At 42.8% G+C, this 20,139-nt stretch overlaps 1 protein-coding gene and 1 non-coding gene across 2 annotated transcripts; both read left to right on the top strand.

The window, feature by feature from the left end:
- Nucleotides 1-1,048: 1,048 nt before the first annotated feature.
- LOC124401081 (tripartite motif-containing protein 16-like) lies at nt 1,049-16,310 on the top strand. Its single transcript, XM_046873059.1, is given in 7 exon segments — nt 1,049-1,716; nt 2,296-2,391; nt 14,266-14,499; nt 14,585-14,690; nt 14,693-14,743; nt 15,116-15,169; nt 15,748-16,310. Coding segments are annotated over 7 exon segments (1,659 nt in total). The 5' UTR covers nt 1,049-1,125; the 3' UTR covers nt 16,275-16,310.
- Nucleotides 16,311-19,744: 3,434 nt separating this feature from the next.
- trnal-aag lies at nt 19,745-19,824 on the top strand. Its single transcript has one exon. It is a non-coding gene; the product is annotated as a tRNA-Leu (tRNA).
- The last annotated feature ends 315 nt before the right edge of the window (nt 19,825-20,139 follow it).

Raw genomic sequence — 20,139 nt, 5'->3', positions numbered from 1 at the left:
AAGCGAAAAAGGTTCTGAACCGAATTTTCACCATTTTTTTTTTCATTTCTTTGGGTAATATTTCCTTCTTGTCCACACAGAACCATCAATTTCCATAGCAAATGTGACCGAAATGGAGGCAACACATTTATTTTAATGTAGACAATTCATTTATATAATGGTAAAATTATGTTTTATTTGTGTGTATATTAAAGCAGCTTTACAGAACTTTACAGAATTTTAAGAGTTACGGTGAATGATGTGTATTTATCCTTGATGAGCAGCCATGGTGAAACCTTGAGAGGAACCAGACTCAAAAGGGGAACCTCATCCTCATTTGGGTGACATCAAAAGTGTGATTATAGTCTTTAATCAATACAGAACACTGGAGAGTGAGAACTAACATGAGCACTGGAGTGTAAGATTATTAGTTATGTTCTTTCTACAGTCTTTTACAGTCATTTGTGGTATAAAACTAGGAGCTACTGAGCAACACGAGATTCTCCAAGGCAGAGCCTTTAAACACTCAAGGAGGTCCAGTGTCCAAACTCCTCATGAAGTGGGATCCAATTGGCACTGGTACGTCTCTAGATGGGTCGGGATGTTTGCGGGGTCGGCATCTACTTCTTTAAAGATCTGAAAATCTCCACAAAATCTAGTGGAACATCTTCTCTACAGAATGGAGCTTATTATAAGAGCAAATTGAGACTAAATGTGGTGTGTTCACAAAGCACATACCAGTGTTATGGCCAGATGTCGATGAACCATATAGTCAAGATCCATAAGGGTGTATAAGGGTGTACATGTATGTGTTAATATATATATATATATATATATATATATATATATCCTCATTTTCACTGTTATACAGCAACACACACACACACACACACACAGCAGGAGATCCCTGGTTGTTTAGATGAAGGAAGTTTGTGAGACAGTTTGCAGGGTTTATTTTGACTCAGAAGCAACTCTGTTCATGAAATGGTTAATGTTTATGAACATTAACCAATGTTTATGACCTCCTCTTTTCTCTCTCTCACATGCACAACACCAGGAAGTGACTTTCAGTTAGGAGAAAACTAAACTCCAGTCTTTCTCTCTCTCTTTCTGTCTCTTTTTTCCTCAGTGTGTAAAGTGCAGAAAATGGCAGAGGCCAGTATTTCAGTAGATCAGGATCAGTTCAGCTGTCCAGTGTGTCTGGATCTCCTGAAGAATCCAGTGGCTACCCCGTGTGGTCACAGTTTCTGTAAGGTGTGTATTAATGACTGCTGGGATCAGGAGGATCAGAAGGGGGTCTACAGCTGTCCTCAGTGCAGACACACGTTCACTCCAAGGCCTGTTCTACACAGAAACAACATGCTGGCTGAAGTGGTGGAGAAACTGAAGAAGACTGAAGTCCGAGCTGCTTCTCCTGCTCACTGTTACGCTGGACCTGGAGATGTGGAATGTGATTTCTGTAGCAGGAGGAAACACAAAGCCGTCAAGTCGTGTCTGATGTGTCTGGCCTCCTTTTGTGAAACTCATCTGAAACCTCATTATGAAGTTCCTGGTCTGAAAAAACACACATTAATCAAAGCGTCTGGAAATCTACAAGAGAAGATCTGCTCTGAGCATGATAAAGTCCTGGAGATCTACTGTCGTACCGACCAAAGCTTCATCTGTTATCTGTGTGTGACGGATGAACACAGAAGCCACGACACCGTCTCAGTTAAAGCCTACAGAACTGAACAACAGGTGAGAAATGCAGGTCTGATATATTCAGTCTGTTCATTGAAATTACATTATTCATCTGAAATCACAAACTTTTATTCCACTTATTCAATCATTTTCTCTCAGTCTGATGAGTTTGATCAGTTCTGGCTCCTGATTTGTTGGAATGAAAATCTGGAAACTCTCCTGCTTTACTGAATGTGTTTGTTAGTAAAGAAGTGTAAAATAAAAGTCTCCGTATCAGTTCAGAGGAGTCAGTGAACAATTCAACCAACAACCATCTGAACCTCATTTTACACCTTTACAGTGTCGAATCGTTCACTTTTTAATCTGTCGTTCATTTACACATTTAGCTCACAGTGCTGAACATTTAAACACCAACATCCAGTCTTTTACTCTTCAATAAGCTGCTTGTTTCTAATCCTGTCCATCGTCGTCACTCCCAATGAAAATCTCAGCATCTTCAGCTCTGCTACCTCCAGCTCCACCTCCTGTCTTTTACTCAATGCCACTGTCTCTAAACCATACAACATCTCAGGTCTCACCACAGTCTTTATCATCTCATACACCATCAACTATAATATGTATTTTATTTGTCCTCAGACTGAGCTGAAGGAGGAGCAGATGAAATTCCAGCAGAGAATCCAGGAGAAGCAGAAGAAGGTGCAGGAGCTGAAACAGGCTGTGAACATTATAAAGGTGAGCAGTGAGCAGAGACGGAGCTGCTCCTAGAAACACACACAACATGGACATCGAGTCATTTAGAGTCCCAGTAAGAGTGTGTGTGTGTGTGTGTGTGTGTGTGTGTGTGTGTGTGTGTGTGTGTCCTAACAGCTCAGTGCACAGACAGCAGTAGATGACAGTGAGAAGATCTTTACTGAGATGATCAGCTCCATGGAGAAAAAGCGCTCGGAGGTGACGGAGCTGATCAGAGATCAGGAGAAGGCTGAACTGAGTCGAGCTGAACGACTCCTGGAGCAACTGGAGCAGGAGATTTCTGATCTTCAGAGGAGAATCACTGAGCTGGAGCAGCTTTCACACACACGATCACATCCATTTCCTCCAGGAAATAAAGGTACATTACATCCACATTTCCAGGAGGAATATGAAGGTTACAGGTTCATTGGATGTTTCTTAGACTTCAAGAATCCCCATAATTTTAGATTCTAGAAAGAATCTGTTATAAGATTCTATATAAAACTTTACAATTATTGCATTCCTTCACTTCATTTTATTTCTAATTGCTGTATGCAGGTTTTAGCCTCCAGACATCAGAGTCCCAAAACCGACAGACCAAATGTTCCAGCTGATGTGTGTGAAGATTCACTCAGCATCAATGTCAATATCTCATTTGATGCAGTGAGGAAATCTCTCTGACCTGAAAAAGAGACTTGAGGAATTCTGCCAGGAGGAATTGATCAAAATCCGTGAACATGGTAAGAGGATCCGTTCCTGATAAAGTGCATCATGTGATCTACACACATTTCTGATCCACACACAAGCAATGATTTACACAAATGTCTTTTTTTTTGTAAAATCAATCCATTTTATTTCTTTATTTACAGCTGAGAACATTCAGATTTTACTCTCAGAACCAACAAGCAGGGACGAGTTTCTGAAATGTATGTGTACAACACACACACACACACACACACACACACACACACACACACACACACACACACTTTACATAAATATTCTGTGATTAATATCTGATGTTCCTGTTGTTCATGTGTTTAGATTTCTGTGATCTGACTCTGGATCCCAACACAGTAAATTATTACCTCATTCTGTCTGAGAAGAACAAAGTGGTGACACGCAGTGAGACAAAGCAGCCGTACTCTGATCATCCAGAGAGATTTAAATACTTCAGCCAGGTGTTGAGTAAAGAGAGTGTGTGTGGACGCTGTTACTGGGAGGTGGAGTGGAGCAGTGATGGTAATGTGTTAATATCAGTCTCATATAAAGACATCAGAAGGAAAGGATTTGGTAACGAGTGTGTGTTTGGAGGCAACAATCAGTCCTGGAGTCTGGAATGTTCTTCTTCTTCTGTTAATTTCTGGCACAACAACGTTAAAACTGATCTCAAAGTTCCATCATCCTCCAGAATAGGAGTGTATGTGGATCACAGTGCAGGAACTCTGTCCTTCTACAGCGTCTCTGATACGATGAAGCTCCTCCACAGACTCCACACCACATTCACTCAGCCTCTATACGCTGGATTCAGCTTTTTCTTGTCGAAACCAGGATCATCTATGAGGTTGTGCAGTCCAAAAGAAAAATAGTTGGTGTTTTATGGTCTGCAATTTGGAGCTGAAAGAAACATGTGCTAGGAAATAAATAAAAAAAGTGATTTGTTTGTATCATTGTAAAAATCAGATTTAAAAATGATAATTATGCTTTGGTAAAATATATAAATCTATTTTACACCTTAAAATGTCTATGTACGTGGTGGTATTTAAAAAAGGATAGAGACGAACTGTATTGTAGTTCTGTCTTTTTTGGTGAATGTCCTCTCTGAGACGCCTTAAAACCTGCAGTAGAACTCGCTATTCATGGTCTGGCCACTGGGGGAAGGATTCTTGCTGCACAATGCTGCGAATGTTGAAAAAGATGATGAGCATCCACTTGGTTGAGCTGCAGATCTGCCTGATCTTTTTTGGTCATGGAGATGACGGTCTCTTCAACTGTCAAGACTGTTGCTTCGTCTCAGGGTCGTATTCATAAACCAAAGTTTCGTCCCAGGTGATGATCCTTGACATGAATGTTGAGCCTCCTAAATGATAGAAAATCTCTTAGTGCTGCTAGATCAGAATATTTCTCCACCATCATAGAAAATAACAAGCATATTCCTGATATTCCAGATTTTTTTCAGGCAAGAAATCCAAACGATTAATATAAATCCAAATTCTTTTATAAAAAAACCCTGTAGACAGCAGTGTAATTATAACAGACATTTAATGACAAAGTTTTACTCCTATTCATGAGAATGACTTAATTTCCTTTATTTCCTCATCACAATCATCAACCTGCATTCTCCATCCCCTGCCTACAAGTTTCCTCAAACAGATCATTCCAGAGGTAATTGAACCTGTTTTAAAAATAATAAACTCTTCCATTAGCACTGGTTATGTACATAAATCCTTCGGTTTATAATATAATGATAATAAATATAATAAATAATAATAATAACAGCAATAATAGTAGAGAAGGCGGGTTTAATAGGGTTGGTGAGTGCAGGTGCATCTCGTGCACTGTGCAAAATTCAGTCAGAAGTCATGTATAGAACATAGCAGAAAATTTCAGTAAATGACAGACAAAGATATTGATACACATCTGCTGCCTATGTGGTTAAACACCTCGGTTATGCGGAAAAAACGGAGAGACCACATGAACTCTTGACTCATCTTGCACAATAGGGTGCATAAAGTTCACCCATGTAATTTAGCTGAGGTCAGCTTCAGCTATCAGTAGTAAAATCTAGTAATATATAATATCATTTAGCAATATGCTTCAGATAACATATAACATCGCTTATATTAGTTTAAACCCAAGCTTAATACATAAAACCATGACTCAGCATTAATAGAGTATAATACTCAGCTTCACAGAGAACTCGGTGTAGAAAGAGAGTTCAGACAAAATCAATAATCATGCTTTAGAGTAAAGTTTATCACATATAAAGTTTAGCATACATTATATCATCACAATGCTTGTAAATGTAATACATGTTATAAAGGCCAGTGAGCAGATACGGCTGATGGATTTGGTTAGGGATTAGAAAAACCTGCAGTTTTCAAAAAATAAGGGGAAAAATGTAGAGGCGCCATGAGTATAAACCGGAAGAGATGTTCGAGGTGGAAAATAGAGACGCATATGAGGATCGATAGTCACTCCAGAAAACAGATATATGCCATGGCCTGTAGAAAGTGGTGACCACGTACACCAGGCAAAGGAAAAGATAGGAAAATATTACGTCAAATAAAAATAGTCAAATAAGCACGCAGCATGCAGGCAACATGCCTTAACTATACTCAAACAGCATATGCACATATATTCAAAACACAAGTAGAAACTTATGTGGAAAAATCATATCAAAATATATCAAAATATAGAAAATGAGAAGAGAAATAGGTTAATAGGCACAACACACATGCAAGAATTTGTATAAGAGGTACAAAGCACACAGGAAGTAAGATGTTTCTATGAGAGCATGAGCTTAAGATACAGGCAGGATGAGAGCAAGACAGGAAATGTTCTATAAAGAAGTATTATGGCATAAGAAATATATTTTAAGAAGATTTTAAGAAAAAACATAAGTAAAGGACGAGAGCTACGAAAAATAGGAAAAGCATTTGGAGAAAAGTGCTGGTGTGTTAAAACTAAAGCCCATGTTTGTAAAACTAGTAAAAAACCTAACACGATTCTATAACAAGTCTACACAAAAGTAAACAAAGGATGATTTGCAGACATAGGAATAAAAACCAAGACAAGATTTTAAGAAAAGGTGTGAATATTGAGGTGGATGATCTGTTGCATTGTTGTGTACAAAGTGCACAGTCAGGGTTTTTTTTAAGACAAGGTCACTATCAAGAGATTTTTTTTTTGTAAATTAGAATCGTATGGAGGTGATTGAGGCCTTCTGGAAATGTGTGAAAACACGTAAACAAAAGGTGGGATATGCAAAGCCGCGTAAAATGATTGTATGAATGTATTGAATGATGTAAATTGTGAGGGAGGAGATATTAGACAAAATATGTAAATGTCACTAGGTGTGAGATATAAAAAGTAAGGATTGTTTATATCAAATTCGCACTCGCATGTGAAAGCTGACGGGTGCCATTGCTGTCAGGATGGTTCTCTCCCGAGAGCTCTATGGGACGGGCCTGAGGTGACTGCAATAAATCTGATTTGCTCCTTCTCATTCATGACTGGAAGATGTCTTCATTTAATTTGTTTATGTATTATTTAAAGTTTTGAATCTTATTGGTAATTAATTAGTGAATAGCTAAAAGTAATTTGAGTTTTGAGCCACTTAATTGTTATCTTTACTCGGACATGGGGTCTGACATGGTCTTCATTCCTGAGCACCAAATCACAGCACAGTTAACGATGAACGACTCTAGGTTACGACCGTAACCCTAGTTCCCAGAGGGAACGAGACGCTGCGTCGAAACGCTATGGGAACGCCCCTGCATGACCGCGCTCTAAACCACGTGTGTAATCTGACCAATAGGCGTTTGGGATGTGACGTCATCAGCGGGCGGTGTCGCGTAAACAGGAAGCTAGAAATGGCTGCGAGATGGACCAGATGCTAGCTCCTGCGAGAGTAGGTAAGCGCCGCAGGGATGCAGGGAGTGTGGCACGGAGACGCAGCATCTCGTTCCCTCTGGGAACTAGGGTTACGTTTGTAACCTAGGGACATTCCCCTTCAGGAACTCTAGCTGCGGCGAAACGCTATGGGAACGAGTGTCCAATCACGCCACACTGACCAGACCCTGCCTAGAGAGTGAGGGCCTCTGCACCAGCACGCAGGACAGAGGAGCCCGGGGTGGCTCTGAGGTCAAGGTCATAGAACCTGACAAAGGTCAGCGGGGTGGACCAACCCGCTGCGTCACAGATGTCCTGGAGTGGGACTCCAGCGGACCAGGCTGTAGAGGCCGCCACACTGCGGGTGGAGTGAGCTCGAACTCCGAGCGGTGCGGGGAGGCCAGAGGACTCGTGAGCCGACACAATCGCATCCACAACCCATCTGCTCAAAGTCTGCTTATTGGCCGGGAAACCTTTCCTATTAGGGCCATAGCAGACTAGCAGCTGCTCCGACTTTCTCCAAGGACTCGTCCTGCGGAGGTAAGCATCCAGCGCTCGCACTGGACACAGTCGGTGCTGTCGCTCCTGGTCAGGGGCAGTAAACGGAGGAGGGCAGAATGCCTGCATCACGACAGGACGTGAGGGAGCCAAAGGCATCTTAGGCACGTACCCAGGTTTCGGATAGAGAAACACCCTGGCCATGCCAGGGCAAACTCAGGCGAGGCAGGGCCATGGACAGAGCCTGCAGATCCCGATCCTCTTCAGGGAGGAAATTGCCAGAAGGAAGGTGGTCTTAATCGACAGAAACCTAAGGGCCACATCGGCTAACGGCTCAAAGGGGGGCTCAGATAGAGCCGCCAGCACAACCGCCAGATCCCAGACAGGCACTCTGGGTCGCATCCCGGGCCTCAGCCTCTGGGTGCCGCGGAGGAAACGTGTCACTAGTGGGTGTCTACCCAACGACTGTCCCGCAGGCGGGGAGCCATATGCCGCGATGGCGGACACGTAAACCTTCAGGGTCGAAGGGGATAACCCTGCGGCAAACTGTTCCTGTAGGAACTCCAGAACTGAACCAACCGGGCAGTTGACAGGATCCAGGCCATGGTGCTCGCACCAGGACGTGAACAGTCACCATCGTGCGGCGTTCATCCTCGTGGATGAAGCTCTGGAGTGGAGGAGGGTCTCCACCACCTCGGTGGAGAGACCGGCCGCTACGAACTGTGCCCCCTCAGGGGCCACAGCCACAGCTTCCACAACTCCGGGCGGGGGTGAACCAGGGTTTCGCCCGCCTGCGAGAGAAGATCCCCCCTTGGAGGAATCTCCCATGAAGGGCCCTCGAGTATGGACACAAGATCTGCAAACCACGGTTTGCTCGGCCATCGAGGCGCTACCAGGAGGAGACCGACTCCATCCCGGCAAACTCTCTCCAGAACTCCAGGGAGCAGAGCGATCGGGGGAAAGGCGTACAGGCGTAGCCTCGGTCACGACTGCACCATGGCATCCAGCCCTAATGGGGCTGGGCGAGAGAGAGAGAACCAGAGGGGACAGTGCGAGGTCTCCTGGGTCGCAAAAAGATCCACTTGGGCTCTGTAAAACCTCCGCCACATGAGCTTTACCACCTTGGCGGTGGTGACGCCATTCCCCAGGCCTCGGTCCCTGCCTCGACACCCCGGTCCTTTGCGTCACCGCAAAGCCCAGAAACAGAGCGTCGCCACCCGATCTCCGCGGGCAGGACCTAAAGGTCCGAAGCGTCGCTCTGGGCCCAAAAAGGAGCAGGCTGACCTGAGGTCACCCTCGCCTCCAGCAAACGGGCTGTGGTGTGCAGATCCTGACGATCTTCGGTCGAAGGGGCGGTGTACACCTCATGCTACGGTGCCCGTCCCTGACCCGCATCGCCAGGAGGCCGGGCCGTTGACTCTGCCACAGGATGTGAGGTGGCGGTGGCGAGGGGGCGGTGCGGGGGATGGACGAGAGATCGTCAGGATCTCCGCACCACAGCCCATTTGCTGGAGGCGAGTGACCTCAGGCCCTCGGGACCCCGAAGGACGGGCTGGGGCTGCCGCCGACCAGCCCCACGAGATCGGCGAGTGAGGTACTGATGAAACGCAGCCGACTGCTTCTTAGACTTCTGAAACCTGTTCACAAACGCTGTTACAGCGTCACCAAACAGGCCAGGAGGAGCCATCGGTGCGTTCAAGAGCACAGCTCTATCCTTGTCCGGGAGGTCAGACAAGGTGAGCCACAGATGCCTTTCTGTGGCCACCAGGGCCACCATGGACCGAACAACGGCCCGCGCCGTGTGTTTCGTGGCCCGAAGGGTTAAGTCGGCAGCGTGACGTAACTCCACAATGTCAGTGGCCCCGGAGCTAAGTCCCTCATCCAAATCACGTAGCAGGTCAGCCTGGTACGCCTGTAACACACCCATGGTGTGGAGACATCCCGCAGCCTGACCTGCTGCCGCGTAAACCTTCCCCACTAAAGCCGATGTAGCATGTAGCGGTTTAGTAGGAAACACCGGAGCCTTTAGCGACGATGCCACGCTAGGAGAGAGATAGTTGGCTAGCATCTCTTCAACACGCGGCATCGCCCCATAGCCGTACGCCTTAGCCCCAACCACATTCGCGTAGAGCGAGGAGTGGTGAAACGAAGTACGCACTGAGTACGGGGTTTCCCAGAAATTGGACACCTCGGCGTGCAGATCGGGGAAAAATCGGGCCTGCTTCTCCGATAGAGCCGAAGCTCAATTCAGCCGACGAAGCTGAAGCGGACTCATCCGACTCCAACCGCGCTGCTAAATCGGCCTGCAAACCACACGAGCGCCGGCGCAACTTCGCCTCGGCGAGAGCGGGACCCGGAGCCACGAGGGAGAGAGCTCTTCTCAAAGAGCGCTCTCCGGGAGCGAGCGCATAGCCATGCGGCTACAATGCGAGCAATCGACTCCCTCGAGAGCCGACTGTGCATGCTCCGCTCCCAAGCAAACAATGCACCGATCATGCGAATCCTTACCGGTAATGAAACGCGAACACGGATGAACGCACTTACGGAAACTCTGTCTGCCAGCCATCACTCGATCAGAAAAAACACAGCGAAACAGCGCTTACCTGAATGAGCTGAAAGCTAGCGTCTGGTCTATCTCGCAGCCATTTGTAGCTTCCTGTTTACGCGACGTCGCCCGCTGATGACGTCACGTCCCAAAAGCCTATTGGTCAGATTACACACGTGGTTCAGAGCGCGGTCACGCAGGGGTATTCCCCCATAGCGTTTTGACGCAGCTCTAGTTCCTGAAGGGGAACTTCTGATGGAAATGGGTTTGTTTTAGAGCTGAGAAACTCTGCCCTCTAGTGGACTCAAATGTCAGATTTGTTTTGGGTTTAAAATCTAACCATTTTATTTGTCTACACTGCTGAGAACAATCAGATTTTCCTCTCAGAACCAAATGGCAGTTTCCACTACCACACACACACACACACACACACACACACACACACACACACACACACACACACACACACTTCACATAAATATATCCTGTGATTAATATCTAATGTTCCTAATGTTCATGTGTTTAGATTTCTGTGATCTGACTCTGGATCCCAACACAGTAAATTATAATTCATTATTATTTGGGCTTTTCTTCAATTTACAAAATGAATTGACGTATGGATGGTTTTGTTGTTTGGAATTTACTACGTCACCTCACAGTGAAAATGTTCATTACATTACATGCACTGATGAACTCATTCATCGTTTTATCTCCACATCGTGACACACCGACTTTTTTATATGAGCTCAAAACTTCGACATTTTTAATCAGTGTTAAACCATCAATATTGCTCAATCTTCCAGAAAAAACCCCAACACCAATTTTACAGCTAAAGTACAAGCAAACGCATTGCATTGTGGGTACTTGTATTTACAGGTGTCTGTGAATTCCGATGATGATGATGGTTATTTTTTTATTTATGTTTACAGAAACAATAAATATACGGCATTGTGCAAAAGTTTTAGGTAGACGTAAGAAAATACTGCAAAGTCAGAATGCTTTAAAAAAAGGTTTTTACGAATTTTTTTATTTTTGTCAATAAATCAAAAGAAAAGAAAACCAACAAAATAAGCATCAATTCTTCTAGGTCCACTTACACAAGGTTATTGAAGGAACTCGCCAGGTAGGTTCTTACAAACATTCTTGGATCTTCTATAGAGGTCAAATCCTTCTATCTCTTCATGTAATCCAAGAAGGACTCTATGACATTGAGATCAGGACACTGTGGGGCCCAAACCCACCCAAATCACTTCCAGGACTCCTTGTTCTTTTCTACGTTGAAGAAATTTCTTAATGACATTGGCAATACAGCATGTTTGCTATCTGACTGTATTTCTCCACATTGAGGACACCATTAATCCTGACCAAATCCCCAACTCAATTCCAGTTCAGTAATTAAGTGATCAGACCATGAATAACGAGTTCTACTGCAGGTTTAAGGCGTCTCAGGGAGGACATTCAGCAAAAAAGACAGAACTACAATACAGTTCGTCTCGATCCTTTTTTAAACACCACCACGTACATAGACATTTTAAGGAGTAAAATAGATTTATATATTTTACCAAAACATAATTATCATTTTTAAATCTGATTTTTACAATGATACAAACAAATCACTTTTTTATTTATTTCCTAGCACATGTTTCTTTCAGCTCCAAATTACAGACCATAAAACACCAACTATTATTCTTTTGGACTGCAAAACCTCACAGTTGATCCTGGTTTACACATGAGAAAGCAGAATCCAGCGTATAGAGTCTGAGTGAATGTGGTGTGGAGGCTGTGGAGGAGCTTCATCGTATCAGAGACGCTGTAGAAGGACAGAGTTCCTGCACTGTGATCCACATACACTCCTATTCTGGAGGATGATGGAACTTTGAGATCAGTTTTAACGTTGTTGTGCCAGAAATTAACAGAAGAAGAAGAACATTCCAGACTCCAGGACTGATTGTTGCGTCCAAACCAACACTCATCACCCCCTCCTTTCCTTCTGATATCTTTATATGAGACTGATATTAACACATAACCATCACTGCTCCTCTCCACCTCCCAGTAACAGCGTCCACACACACTCTCTTTACTCAACACCTGTCTGTAGAAGTTAAATCTCTCTGGATGATCAGAGTACGGCTGCTTTGTCTCACTGCATGTCACCACTTTGTTCTTCTCAGACAGAATGAGGTAATAATATACTGTGTTGGGATCCAGAGTCAGATCACAGAAATCTAAACACAAGAACAACAGGAACATCAGATATTAATCACAGAATATTTATGTAGTGTGTGTGTGTGTGTGTGTGTGTGTGTGTGTGTGTGTGTGTGTGTGTTGTACACATACATTTCAGAAACTCGTTCCTGCTTGTTGGTTCTGAGAGTAAAATCTGAATGTTCTCAGCTGTAAATAAAGAAATAAAATGGATTGATTTTACAAAAAAAAAAGACATTTGTGTAAATCATTGCTTGTGTGTGGATCAGAAATGTGTGTAGATCACATGATGCACTTTATCAGGAACGGATCCTCTTACCATGTTCACGGATTTTGATCAATTCCTCCTGGCAGAATTCCTCAAGTCTCTTTTTCAGCTCAGAGAGAGATTTCCTCACTGCATCAAATGAGATATTGACATTGATGCTGAGTGAATCTTCACACACATCAGCTGGAACATTTGGTCTGTCGGTTTTGGGACTCTGATGTCTGGAGACTAAAACCTGCATACAGCAATTAGAAATAAAATGAAGTGAAGGAATGCAATAATTGTAAAGTTTTATATAGAATCTTATAACAGATTCTTTCTAGAATCTAAAATTATGGGGATTCTTGAAGTCTAAGAAACATCCAATGAACCTGTAACCTTCATATTCCTCCTGGAAATGTGGATGTAATGTACCTTTATTTCCTGGAGGAAATGGATGTGATCGTGTGTGTGTGAAAGCTGCTCCAGCTCAGTGATTCTCCTCTGAAGATCAGAAATCTCCTGCTCCAGTTGCTCCAGGAGTCGTTCAGCTCCACTCAGTTCAGCCTTCTCCTGATCTCTGATATATATACATATTATAGTTGATGGTGTATGAGATGATAAAGACTGTGGTGAGACCTGCTATGTTGTATGGTTTAGAGACAGTGGCATTGAGTAAAAGACAGGAGGTGGAGCTGGAGGTAGCAGAGCTGAAGATGCTGAGATTTTCATTGGGAGTGACGACGATGGACAGGATTAGAAACATGCAGTGTTTGTGATTTTAGATGAATAATGTAATTTCTATGAACAGACTGAATATATCAGACCTGCATTTCTCACCTGTTGTTCAGTTCTGTAGGCTTTAACTGAGACGGTGTCGTGGCTTCTGTGTTCATCCGTCACACACAGATAACAGATGAAGCTTTGGTCGGTACGACAGTAGATCTTCAACAATTCATCATGCTCAGAGCAGATCTTCTCTTGTAGATTTCCAGACGCTTCGATTAATGTGTGTTTCTTCAGACCAGAAACATCATAATGAGGTTTCAGATGAGTTTCACAAAAGGAGGCCAGACACATCAGACACGACTTGACGGCTTTGTGTTTCCTCCGCTACAGAAATCACATTCCACATCTCAGGTCCAGCGTAACAGTGAGCAGGAGAAGCAGCTGGACTTCAGTCTTCTTCAGTTTCTCCACCACTTCAGCCAGCATGTTGTTTCTGTGTAGAACAGGCCTTGGAGTGAACGTGTGTCTGCACTGAGGACAGCTGTAGACCCCCTTCTGATCCTCCTGATCCCAGCAGTCATTAATACACACCTTACAGAAACTGTGACCACACGGGGTAGTCACTGGATCCTTCAGGAGATCCAGACACACTGGACAACTGAACTGATCCACTGAAAACTGATCTACTGAAATACTGGCCTCTGCCATTTTCTTTGTGATCTGAAAAGTTTCTGAGGAAAACAGAGTGAGAAAGAGAGAGAGAAAGACTGGAGTTTCTTTTCCCCCTAACTGAAAGTCACTTCTTGGTGTTGTGCATGTGAGAGAGAGAAAAGAGGAGGAGCTCAATGACAGAGTTCATAAACATTAACCATTACATGAACAGAGTTGCTTCAGAGGCAAAATAAACCCTGCAAACTGTCTCACAAACTTCATTCATCTAAACAACCAGGGATCTCCTGCTGTGTGTGTGTGTGTGTGTGTGTGTGTGTGTGTGTGTGTGTGTGTGTGTGTGTGTGTGTGTGTGTGTGTGTCCTAACAGCTCAGTGCACAGACAGCAGTAGATGACAGTGAGAAGATCTTTACTGAGATGATCAGCTCCATGGAGAAAAAGCGCTCGGAGGTGACGGAGCTGATCAGAGATCAGGAGAAGGCTGAACTGAGTCGAGCTGAACGACTCCTGGAGCAACTGGAGCAGGAGATTTCTGATCTTCAGAGGAGAATCACTGAGCTGGAGCAGCTTTCACACACACACGATCACCTCCATTTCCTCCAGGTAACACAAAGTGTATATAGTCTATATAGTCACATGTATATTTCTCCACCTTTCTCCTTCTCCATGATGTTTTCATTCTCTGTAGAGTTTCCAGTCTCTCAGTGTATCTTCTGGATGTGAGGACTCACCCAGCATCACTGTCCATCAACATCTCTCATTTGATAGAGTGAGGAAATCAGTCTCTGATCTGAAAAGAGATTTGAGGAACTCTGCCAGGAGAAATTCATCATAATTCATGAACATGGTGAGAGAAATTGTCCTGCTGGGAATCTTTACTTTCTCTGCAGCATGATGACGAGAGACAGAAACATTTCCCAAAACACACAATAATGATTTTATATGATTATATGAACTTACTGTTATTGTTCTTCTCCACTGGAATGATCATTAGATGCAGTTACACTTATTACTCCTGTATTTATAGTGTTTTCAGCTACTCAACTATTAATAAAGGACACACATACATTTATTCCTCCTTTCTTACAAAGAGAGTGACAGAGTTCATAAGTCACATAAACAACATCATTCATTCATAACATTTATTCAGTAGTGATTAATTACCAAAGCAGCTCATTTCCTTCATCAAAATATGTCTCCTGTTTCTCCACAGCTGCAGCAGTTCAGATGATTTTACCCTCAGAACCAAAGAGCAGAGAAGATTTTCTGTACTGTACGTGTAACACACACACACACACACACACACACACACACACACACACACACACACACACACACACACACACACACACACACACACACACACACACACACACACACTCACTCTCCATCTTCAGTACATGTTTTAATATATTTTTAATATCTGACACATTTCAAGTCAAGTTTATTTGTATAGCGCTTTTCACAACAGACATTGTCTCAAAGCAGCTTTACACAAATCAACAGTGAAGGTGAATAGTGTGTATTTATCCCTGATGAGCAGCCGTGGCGACTGTGGCAAGGAAAAACTCCCTTAGATGTTATGAGGAAGAAACCTTGAGAGGAACCAGACTCAAAAGGGGAACCCATCCTCATCTGGGTGACATCAAGAGTTTGATCATAAATCTTTCAACAATACAGAACACTGGAGAGTGAGAACTAACATGATTACTGGAGTATAAGATTATAAGTGATGTTCTTTCTGCAGTCTTATACAGTCTATATGGTTAGTAGCTCCGAGTTTTATGAGCTCAGCATTTGTGATCACCACAGATCCAGCATCAGCAACATTTCCATTGTTCATGTGTTTAGATTTCTGTGATCTGACTCTGGATCCCAACACAGTACATTATAAACTCATTCTGTCTGAGAAGAACAAAGTGGTGACATTCAGAAAGACAAAGCAGCCGTACTCTGATCATCCAGAGAGATTTAACTACTGTCAGGTGTTGAGTAAAGAGAGTGTGTGTGGACGCTGTTACTGGGAGGTGGAGTGGAGAAGTGAGAGAAATGTGTTCATATCAGTCTCATATAAAGATATCAGAAGGAAAGGACGGGGTAATGAGTGTGTGTTTGGAGGCAACAATCAGTCCTGGAGTCTGCAGTGTTCTTCTTCTTCTGTTTATTTCTGGCACAACAAAGTTAAAACTGATCTCAAAGTTCCATCATCCTCCAGAATAGGAGTGTATGTGGATCACAGTGCAGGAACTCTGTCCTTCTACAGCGTCTCTGATACGATGAAGCTCCTCCACAGACTCCACACCACATTCACTCAGCCTCTATATGCTGGATTCTGGCTGCCTTATTATGGTACAGTTAGATTATGTGATCAAAAATGAAATATTAGAAATAACAGATATTGTTTCATGAGAAGTAGAAACTTTACGTTTTTATTAAAAAAAATTTTTAAATAAAGAAGCAACAAGTTGTTTATTTTCCATTTCCAAAGTTTTATTTTCCAGCAGAACTTTTTTTGCCAAATAAATTTAGAATCAATCAGATTGAGAAATTTTGCTGAATCAGAATCAGAATGAATCAGAATCTGGTTTCAGCTGAATCGGTCTTAGAATTGTGTTTCAGTGATCAGGTACACGAGGGTACAGGAAATTTGATGGTGAACTCTGTGTTGAACTTGTTTGCAGTAAATGTTGCAGTAAGATACACTGCTGATGTAGCACACTTTCTTGTCCTTGGCTATAGTTGAAGCACAAATGTCTTTCTGGCACATAACTTCTTTGAACTTCAGTCAGAAATCGCTGTACTTTTGATCCAAAACATAGTCTGATTATCTTTGTGCTTTCTGTGTTTATCTGCACATGTAAAAAATACATATGATTTGAGATTGGTCACTTTCTAATCAGACACAGGATTATTGTGACTTTTATCTTTGATCTTCGTGAATGTTCTTTGATGAAGCATCTTTATAAACAAAGATACTATGTTATGAACAATCTAAAATTTTTTACAGTCCATACATATGACCTGTTGCTGTAAGCTGACATGGTCCTTTCACTATAGTGATTTATCAAGCATTCTTTCTTTATATGTCTGTAATATTTCCGCTCACAGCTCTGAATGAGATCAAGTGGCTCTCCACTCATGAACTGTTTAAGGTAGAACAGCCGGTCCTGATGACTGTTGGTTTTACTGTCGATAGCATGCTCGAATGCCCTTATGAAAGATCTGTAAGTCAGAGGATCTCCTGTAAACGTGAATATGTCTCTTTGAGGGAGTTGAGACAAACTCTGTTGTTTAATGAACATCTCGGTGACTTCGTTTTGAGGCTGTAACACTTCGTGCAGGTTATCTGTAGAAAAACAGTGTGATCATGATGATTATAATCGTCTACATTGTGTTTTTCTTGTCTACACATCAGGGGTTCAAAGGTAGCTCTGATAAATCATATTTAGATTCATGAGCATCTTCAAATTCTTCATTCACCTTCAGTTTGGTGTCTGAAGCAGCATGCTCAGTTTCAAGCTCCAATTGCTGTTTTCTAATTCTCAGACAAATTTCTTCCTGTTCTATTGCTTCTCTCTTTTTCATTGCTGCAGCTCTTTCCAACAGTGCTTCACGTTCAGCTTTAATTCTCAGCATTGCAGAAGTAGTACTGAAGTGTGGCTTACCACAGAGTTAGCTTTGATACACACATCATGTGGCCTAATATCATCTTCCTCATCTTTTAGGACATCTGCAATTCATTTGTTTGTGTCTTCTATAAAACGCTGAAATTCCGAATATCTGTTCTCATAAGCATCTTGATCCGCTTTCTTATCATCTTCATCTATTAACTCACACAACTCTTCATTAATCCGTTCATACTGTCTTAAGCATCTTTCGAACCATAGCAATTCTTCATCTTTAATTAAATTAACATTGTATTCATTTTCCTCCAATTTGGATAAATCATTCTTCTGTTTGGTTATTTTTGCCAATCCTTTCCTTGCGTTCTCCTTTCAGCCTGTGTTGTTTCTCCTCTACAGCCTTTTCTGTGGCTTTGGCGTCTTTGTTAACTGCAGTGCTCTGCCATTCAATTCAATTCATTTTTATTTGTTTCGTGCTTTTAACAATGAACATTGTTTCAAAGCAGCTTTCGATAATGGGTGATTAAAAGTGAATATGTAAGTTTGTCTCTGATGAGCAAGCTGACTGTGGCAAGGAAAAAGTGGCTGAAGAAACCTTGAGATTCTGAGGAACCCATCCTCATCTGTTGCACCGAATGTCCATTTGTAGCAGATATACAATGGTGCAGTGATGATGATCAGAAGCAAATAGTCCTGAGTCAATGTAGCAGACTGTTGACATTAACTACAGTCCAATCCATCCTCAGTACCTTACTAATTTCATGAACCACCCAAGGTGTTGATGAGAAACCGTCCTCAGCTGCACAGAGTGGCCTCAGTCGAAGAGAACACTTTCCAGAGGCAGGCGATGAAGTGGGAAGATCCACGAGGGAGAGAGGGGCAGGAACAGTGGTCACTGAGCCTCAGGAGCATGTTTAACTCGAGAGAGAGAGAGAGAGAGAGAGAGAGAGAGAGAGAGAGGAGAAGAGGGTGACAGGAAGAGAAGGATATGAAATGTTAAGTGTCCCTATTGTTGTATGAAAGTTAGTGTCACTGTGCAGTTTGGACTCGCAAGACTCGCTAGCAGCATCACAAAGGAGAACCAGAAGGTAACACAAATATGAGGGATCTCTGGGATAAGAGACGACCCACCACACCACTGTCAACAAACCTGAGTGAACGTGTGAGAGTGAGGGGGCGACAGCATACAAATATCCCAGTTCACCAAACACTCTATATCCATGCTCCCTCCAGATCTGCACCTTTGCACAAGAAAAATCTACTGATCAAAGGCTTGACTAAATAAATGTGTTTTCAACCTGACTTGAACACTGAGTTGTCTGAGTATGCCATGGCATGTGACTAAATTTTCACTGTTACAATTCTTAATAGTGTCCACAGCTTCTAATCTTCTTATAAACATGTTAGAGTCATGATGAGCAGGATTTATTTATGTCAAGCTCTATGACTTTCAGGATGAAATATCCAGTGAACACTTACTGTCACTTTTAGATGATGGCTAATAGAGTCATGAAGAAAATATCAGAACTGTTGGAAAGTTTCATGACATCACTCTCTATGTATTACTGGCTATGTATTCTTTTGCTAAGAGTTTTCTACACATCTATTGTCTTGTTCAGCCGCTAGCAGGTTTCCTCAGATCAAAAGACAGCTTTAAAAGTCTTTCTTTAGCGATCTTCTCATGTGACTCACTTCGCTTTGTTGAGCAATCATCTTCAGAATGTACTCTGTTATTTTGACTATGTTGAGCTCTTTTGACTTTGGATGTGAGTGCAACAAGCCGACTCACTAGCTTAGGACTTCAAAGTTCTTTTGTACTCAACACAAAACGTCAGTGAATAAAGTCTTGAATTGACTGTTTAATTATGAATCTCAAAACATAAATAAAAACTAGGACCTTACTTTTCACAAATTAACTGTGCAGTTCCATGTAGGTCAAAACACTGTGTTGCTCCAAAGTCCAGTGACTTCTGACTGTTTCGCAGGGTAAATGACAGTGGCAAAAAACTTGCGTCTAAATCCTGTTATTATATGTGGATGATTGTTGACAATCAGAGGGCAATGCAATGGACCACCAATTCTGCACAGCCTGTTGTGTGTTTTTGTATCACTTTGTTCTCGAGCAAAAGTCTTTGTAAAGCGTGTTTCGTGCTTGCCGCTGGCGTTATGGCCGGCTGCGACAGCATCTCCTCCACAAGCTGGCGTCTCATCTCCCGTTCGCTACTGGTAGCGTGGCGAGCGGTCTAAGGCGCTGGATTAAGGCTCCAGTCTCTTTGGAGCGTGGGTTCGAATCCCACCGCTGCCACTTTATAATTTTGGTCAAATACAGTAGATCTCCTTCCGTTAATTCTGCAGATGTTGATCAGCGGGTCCAAAGCCTAGATCCGTCGAGATTTTGGCAAAATTTTTCAATATCAAACAAGCAGACTTGAGCATTATCCAAGCAAACAGTAGAATTCGAACAGAGTCAGCATGTTAAATAGTTTTCTCTCATGTTTTTCCAGTATCAACTCAACAAGTCTCCCCTCCATGGGCTCAGTTCATTGTGACCAACTAGGTAGACATCTGTCAGAAGTGGGATTCAACCCACGCCTCCAGAGGAGACTGCGACCTGAACGCA

Source organism: Silurus meridionalis, chromosome 18, assembly GCF_014805685.1.
Source record: "Silurus meridionalis isolate SWU-2019-XX chromosome 18, ASM1480568v1, whole genome shotgun sequence".
Lineage (NCBI taxonomy): Eukaryota > Metazoa > Chordata > Actinopteri > Siluriformes > Siluridae > Silurus > Silurus meridionalis.
Note: the sequence above shows the minus strand (reverse complement) of the source record. Positions and strands in the feature narration are given on the sequence as shown.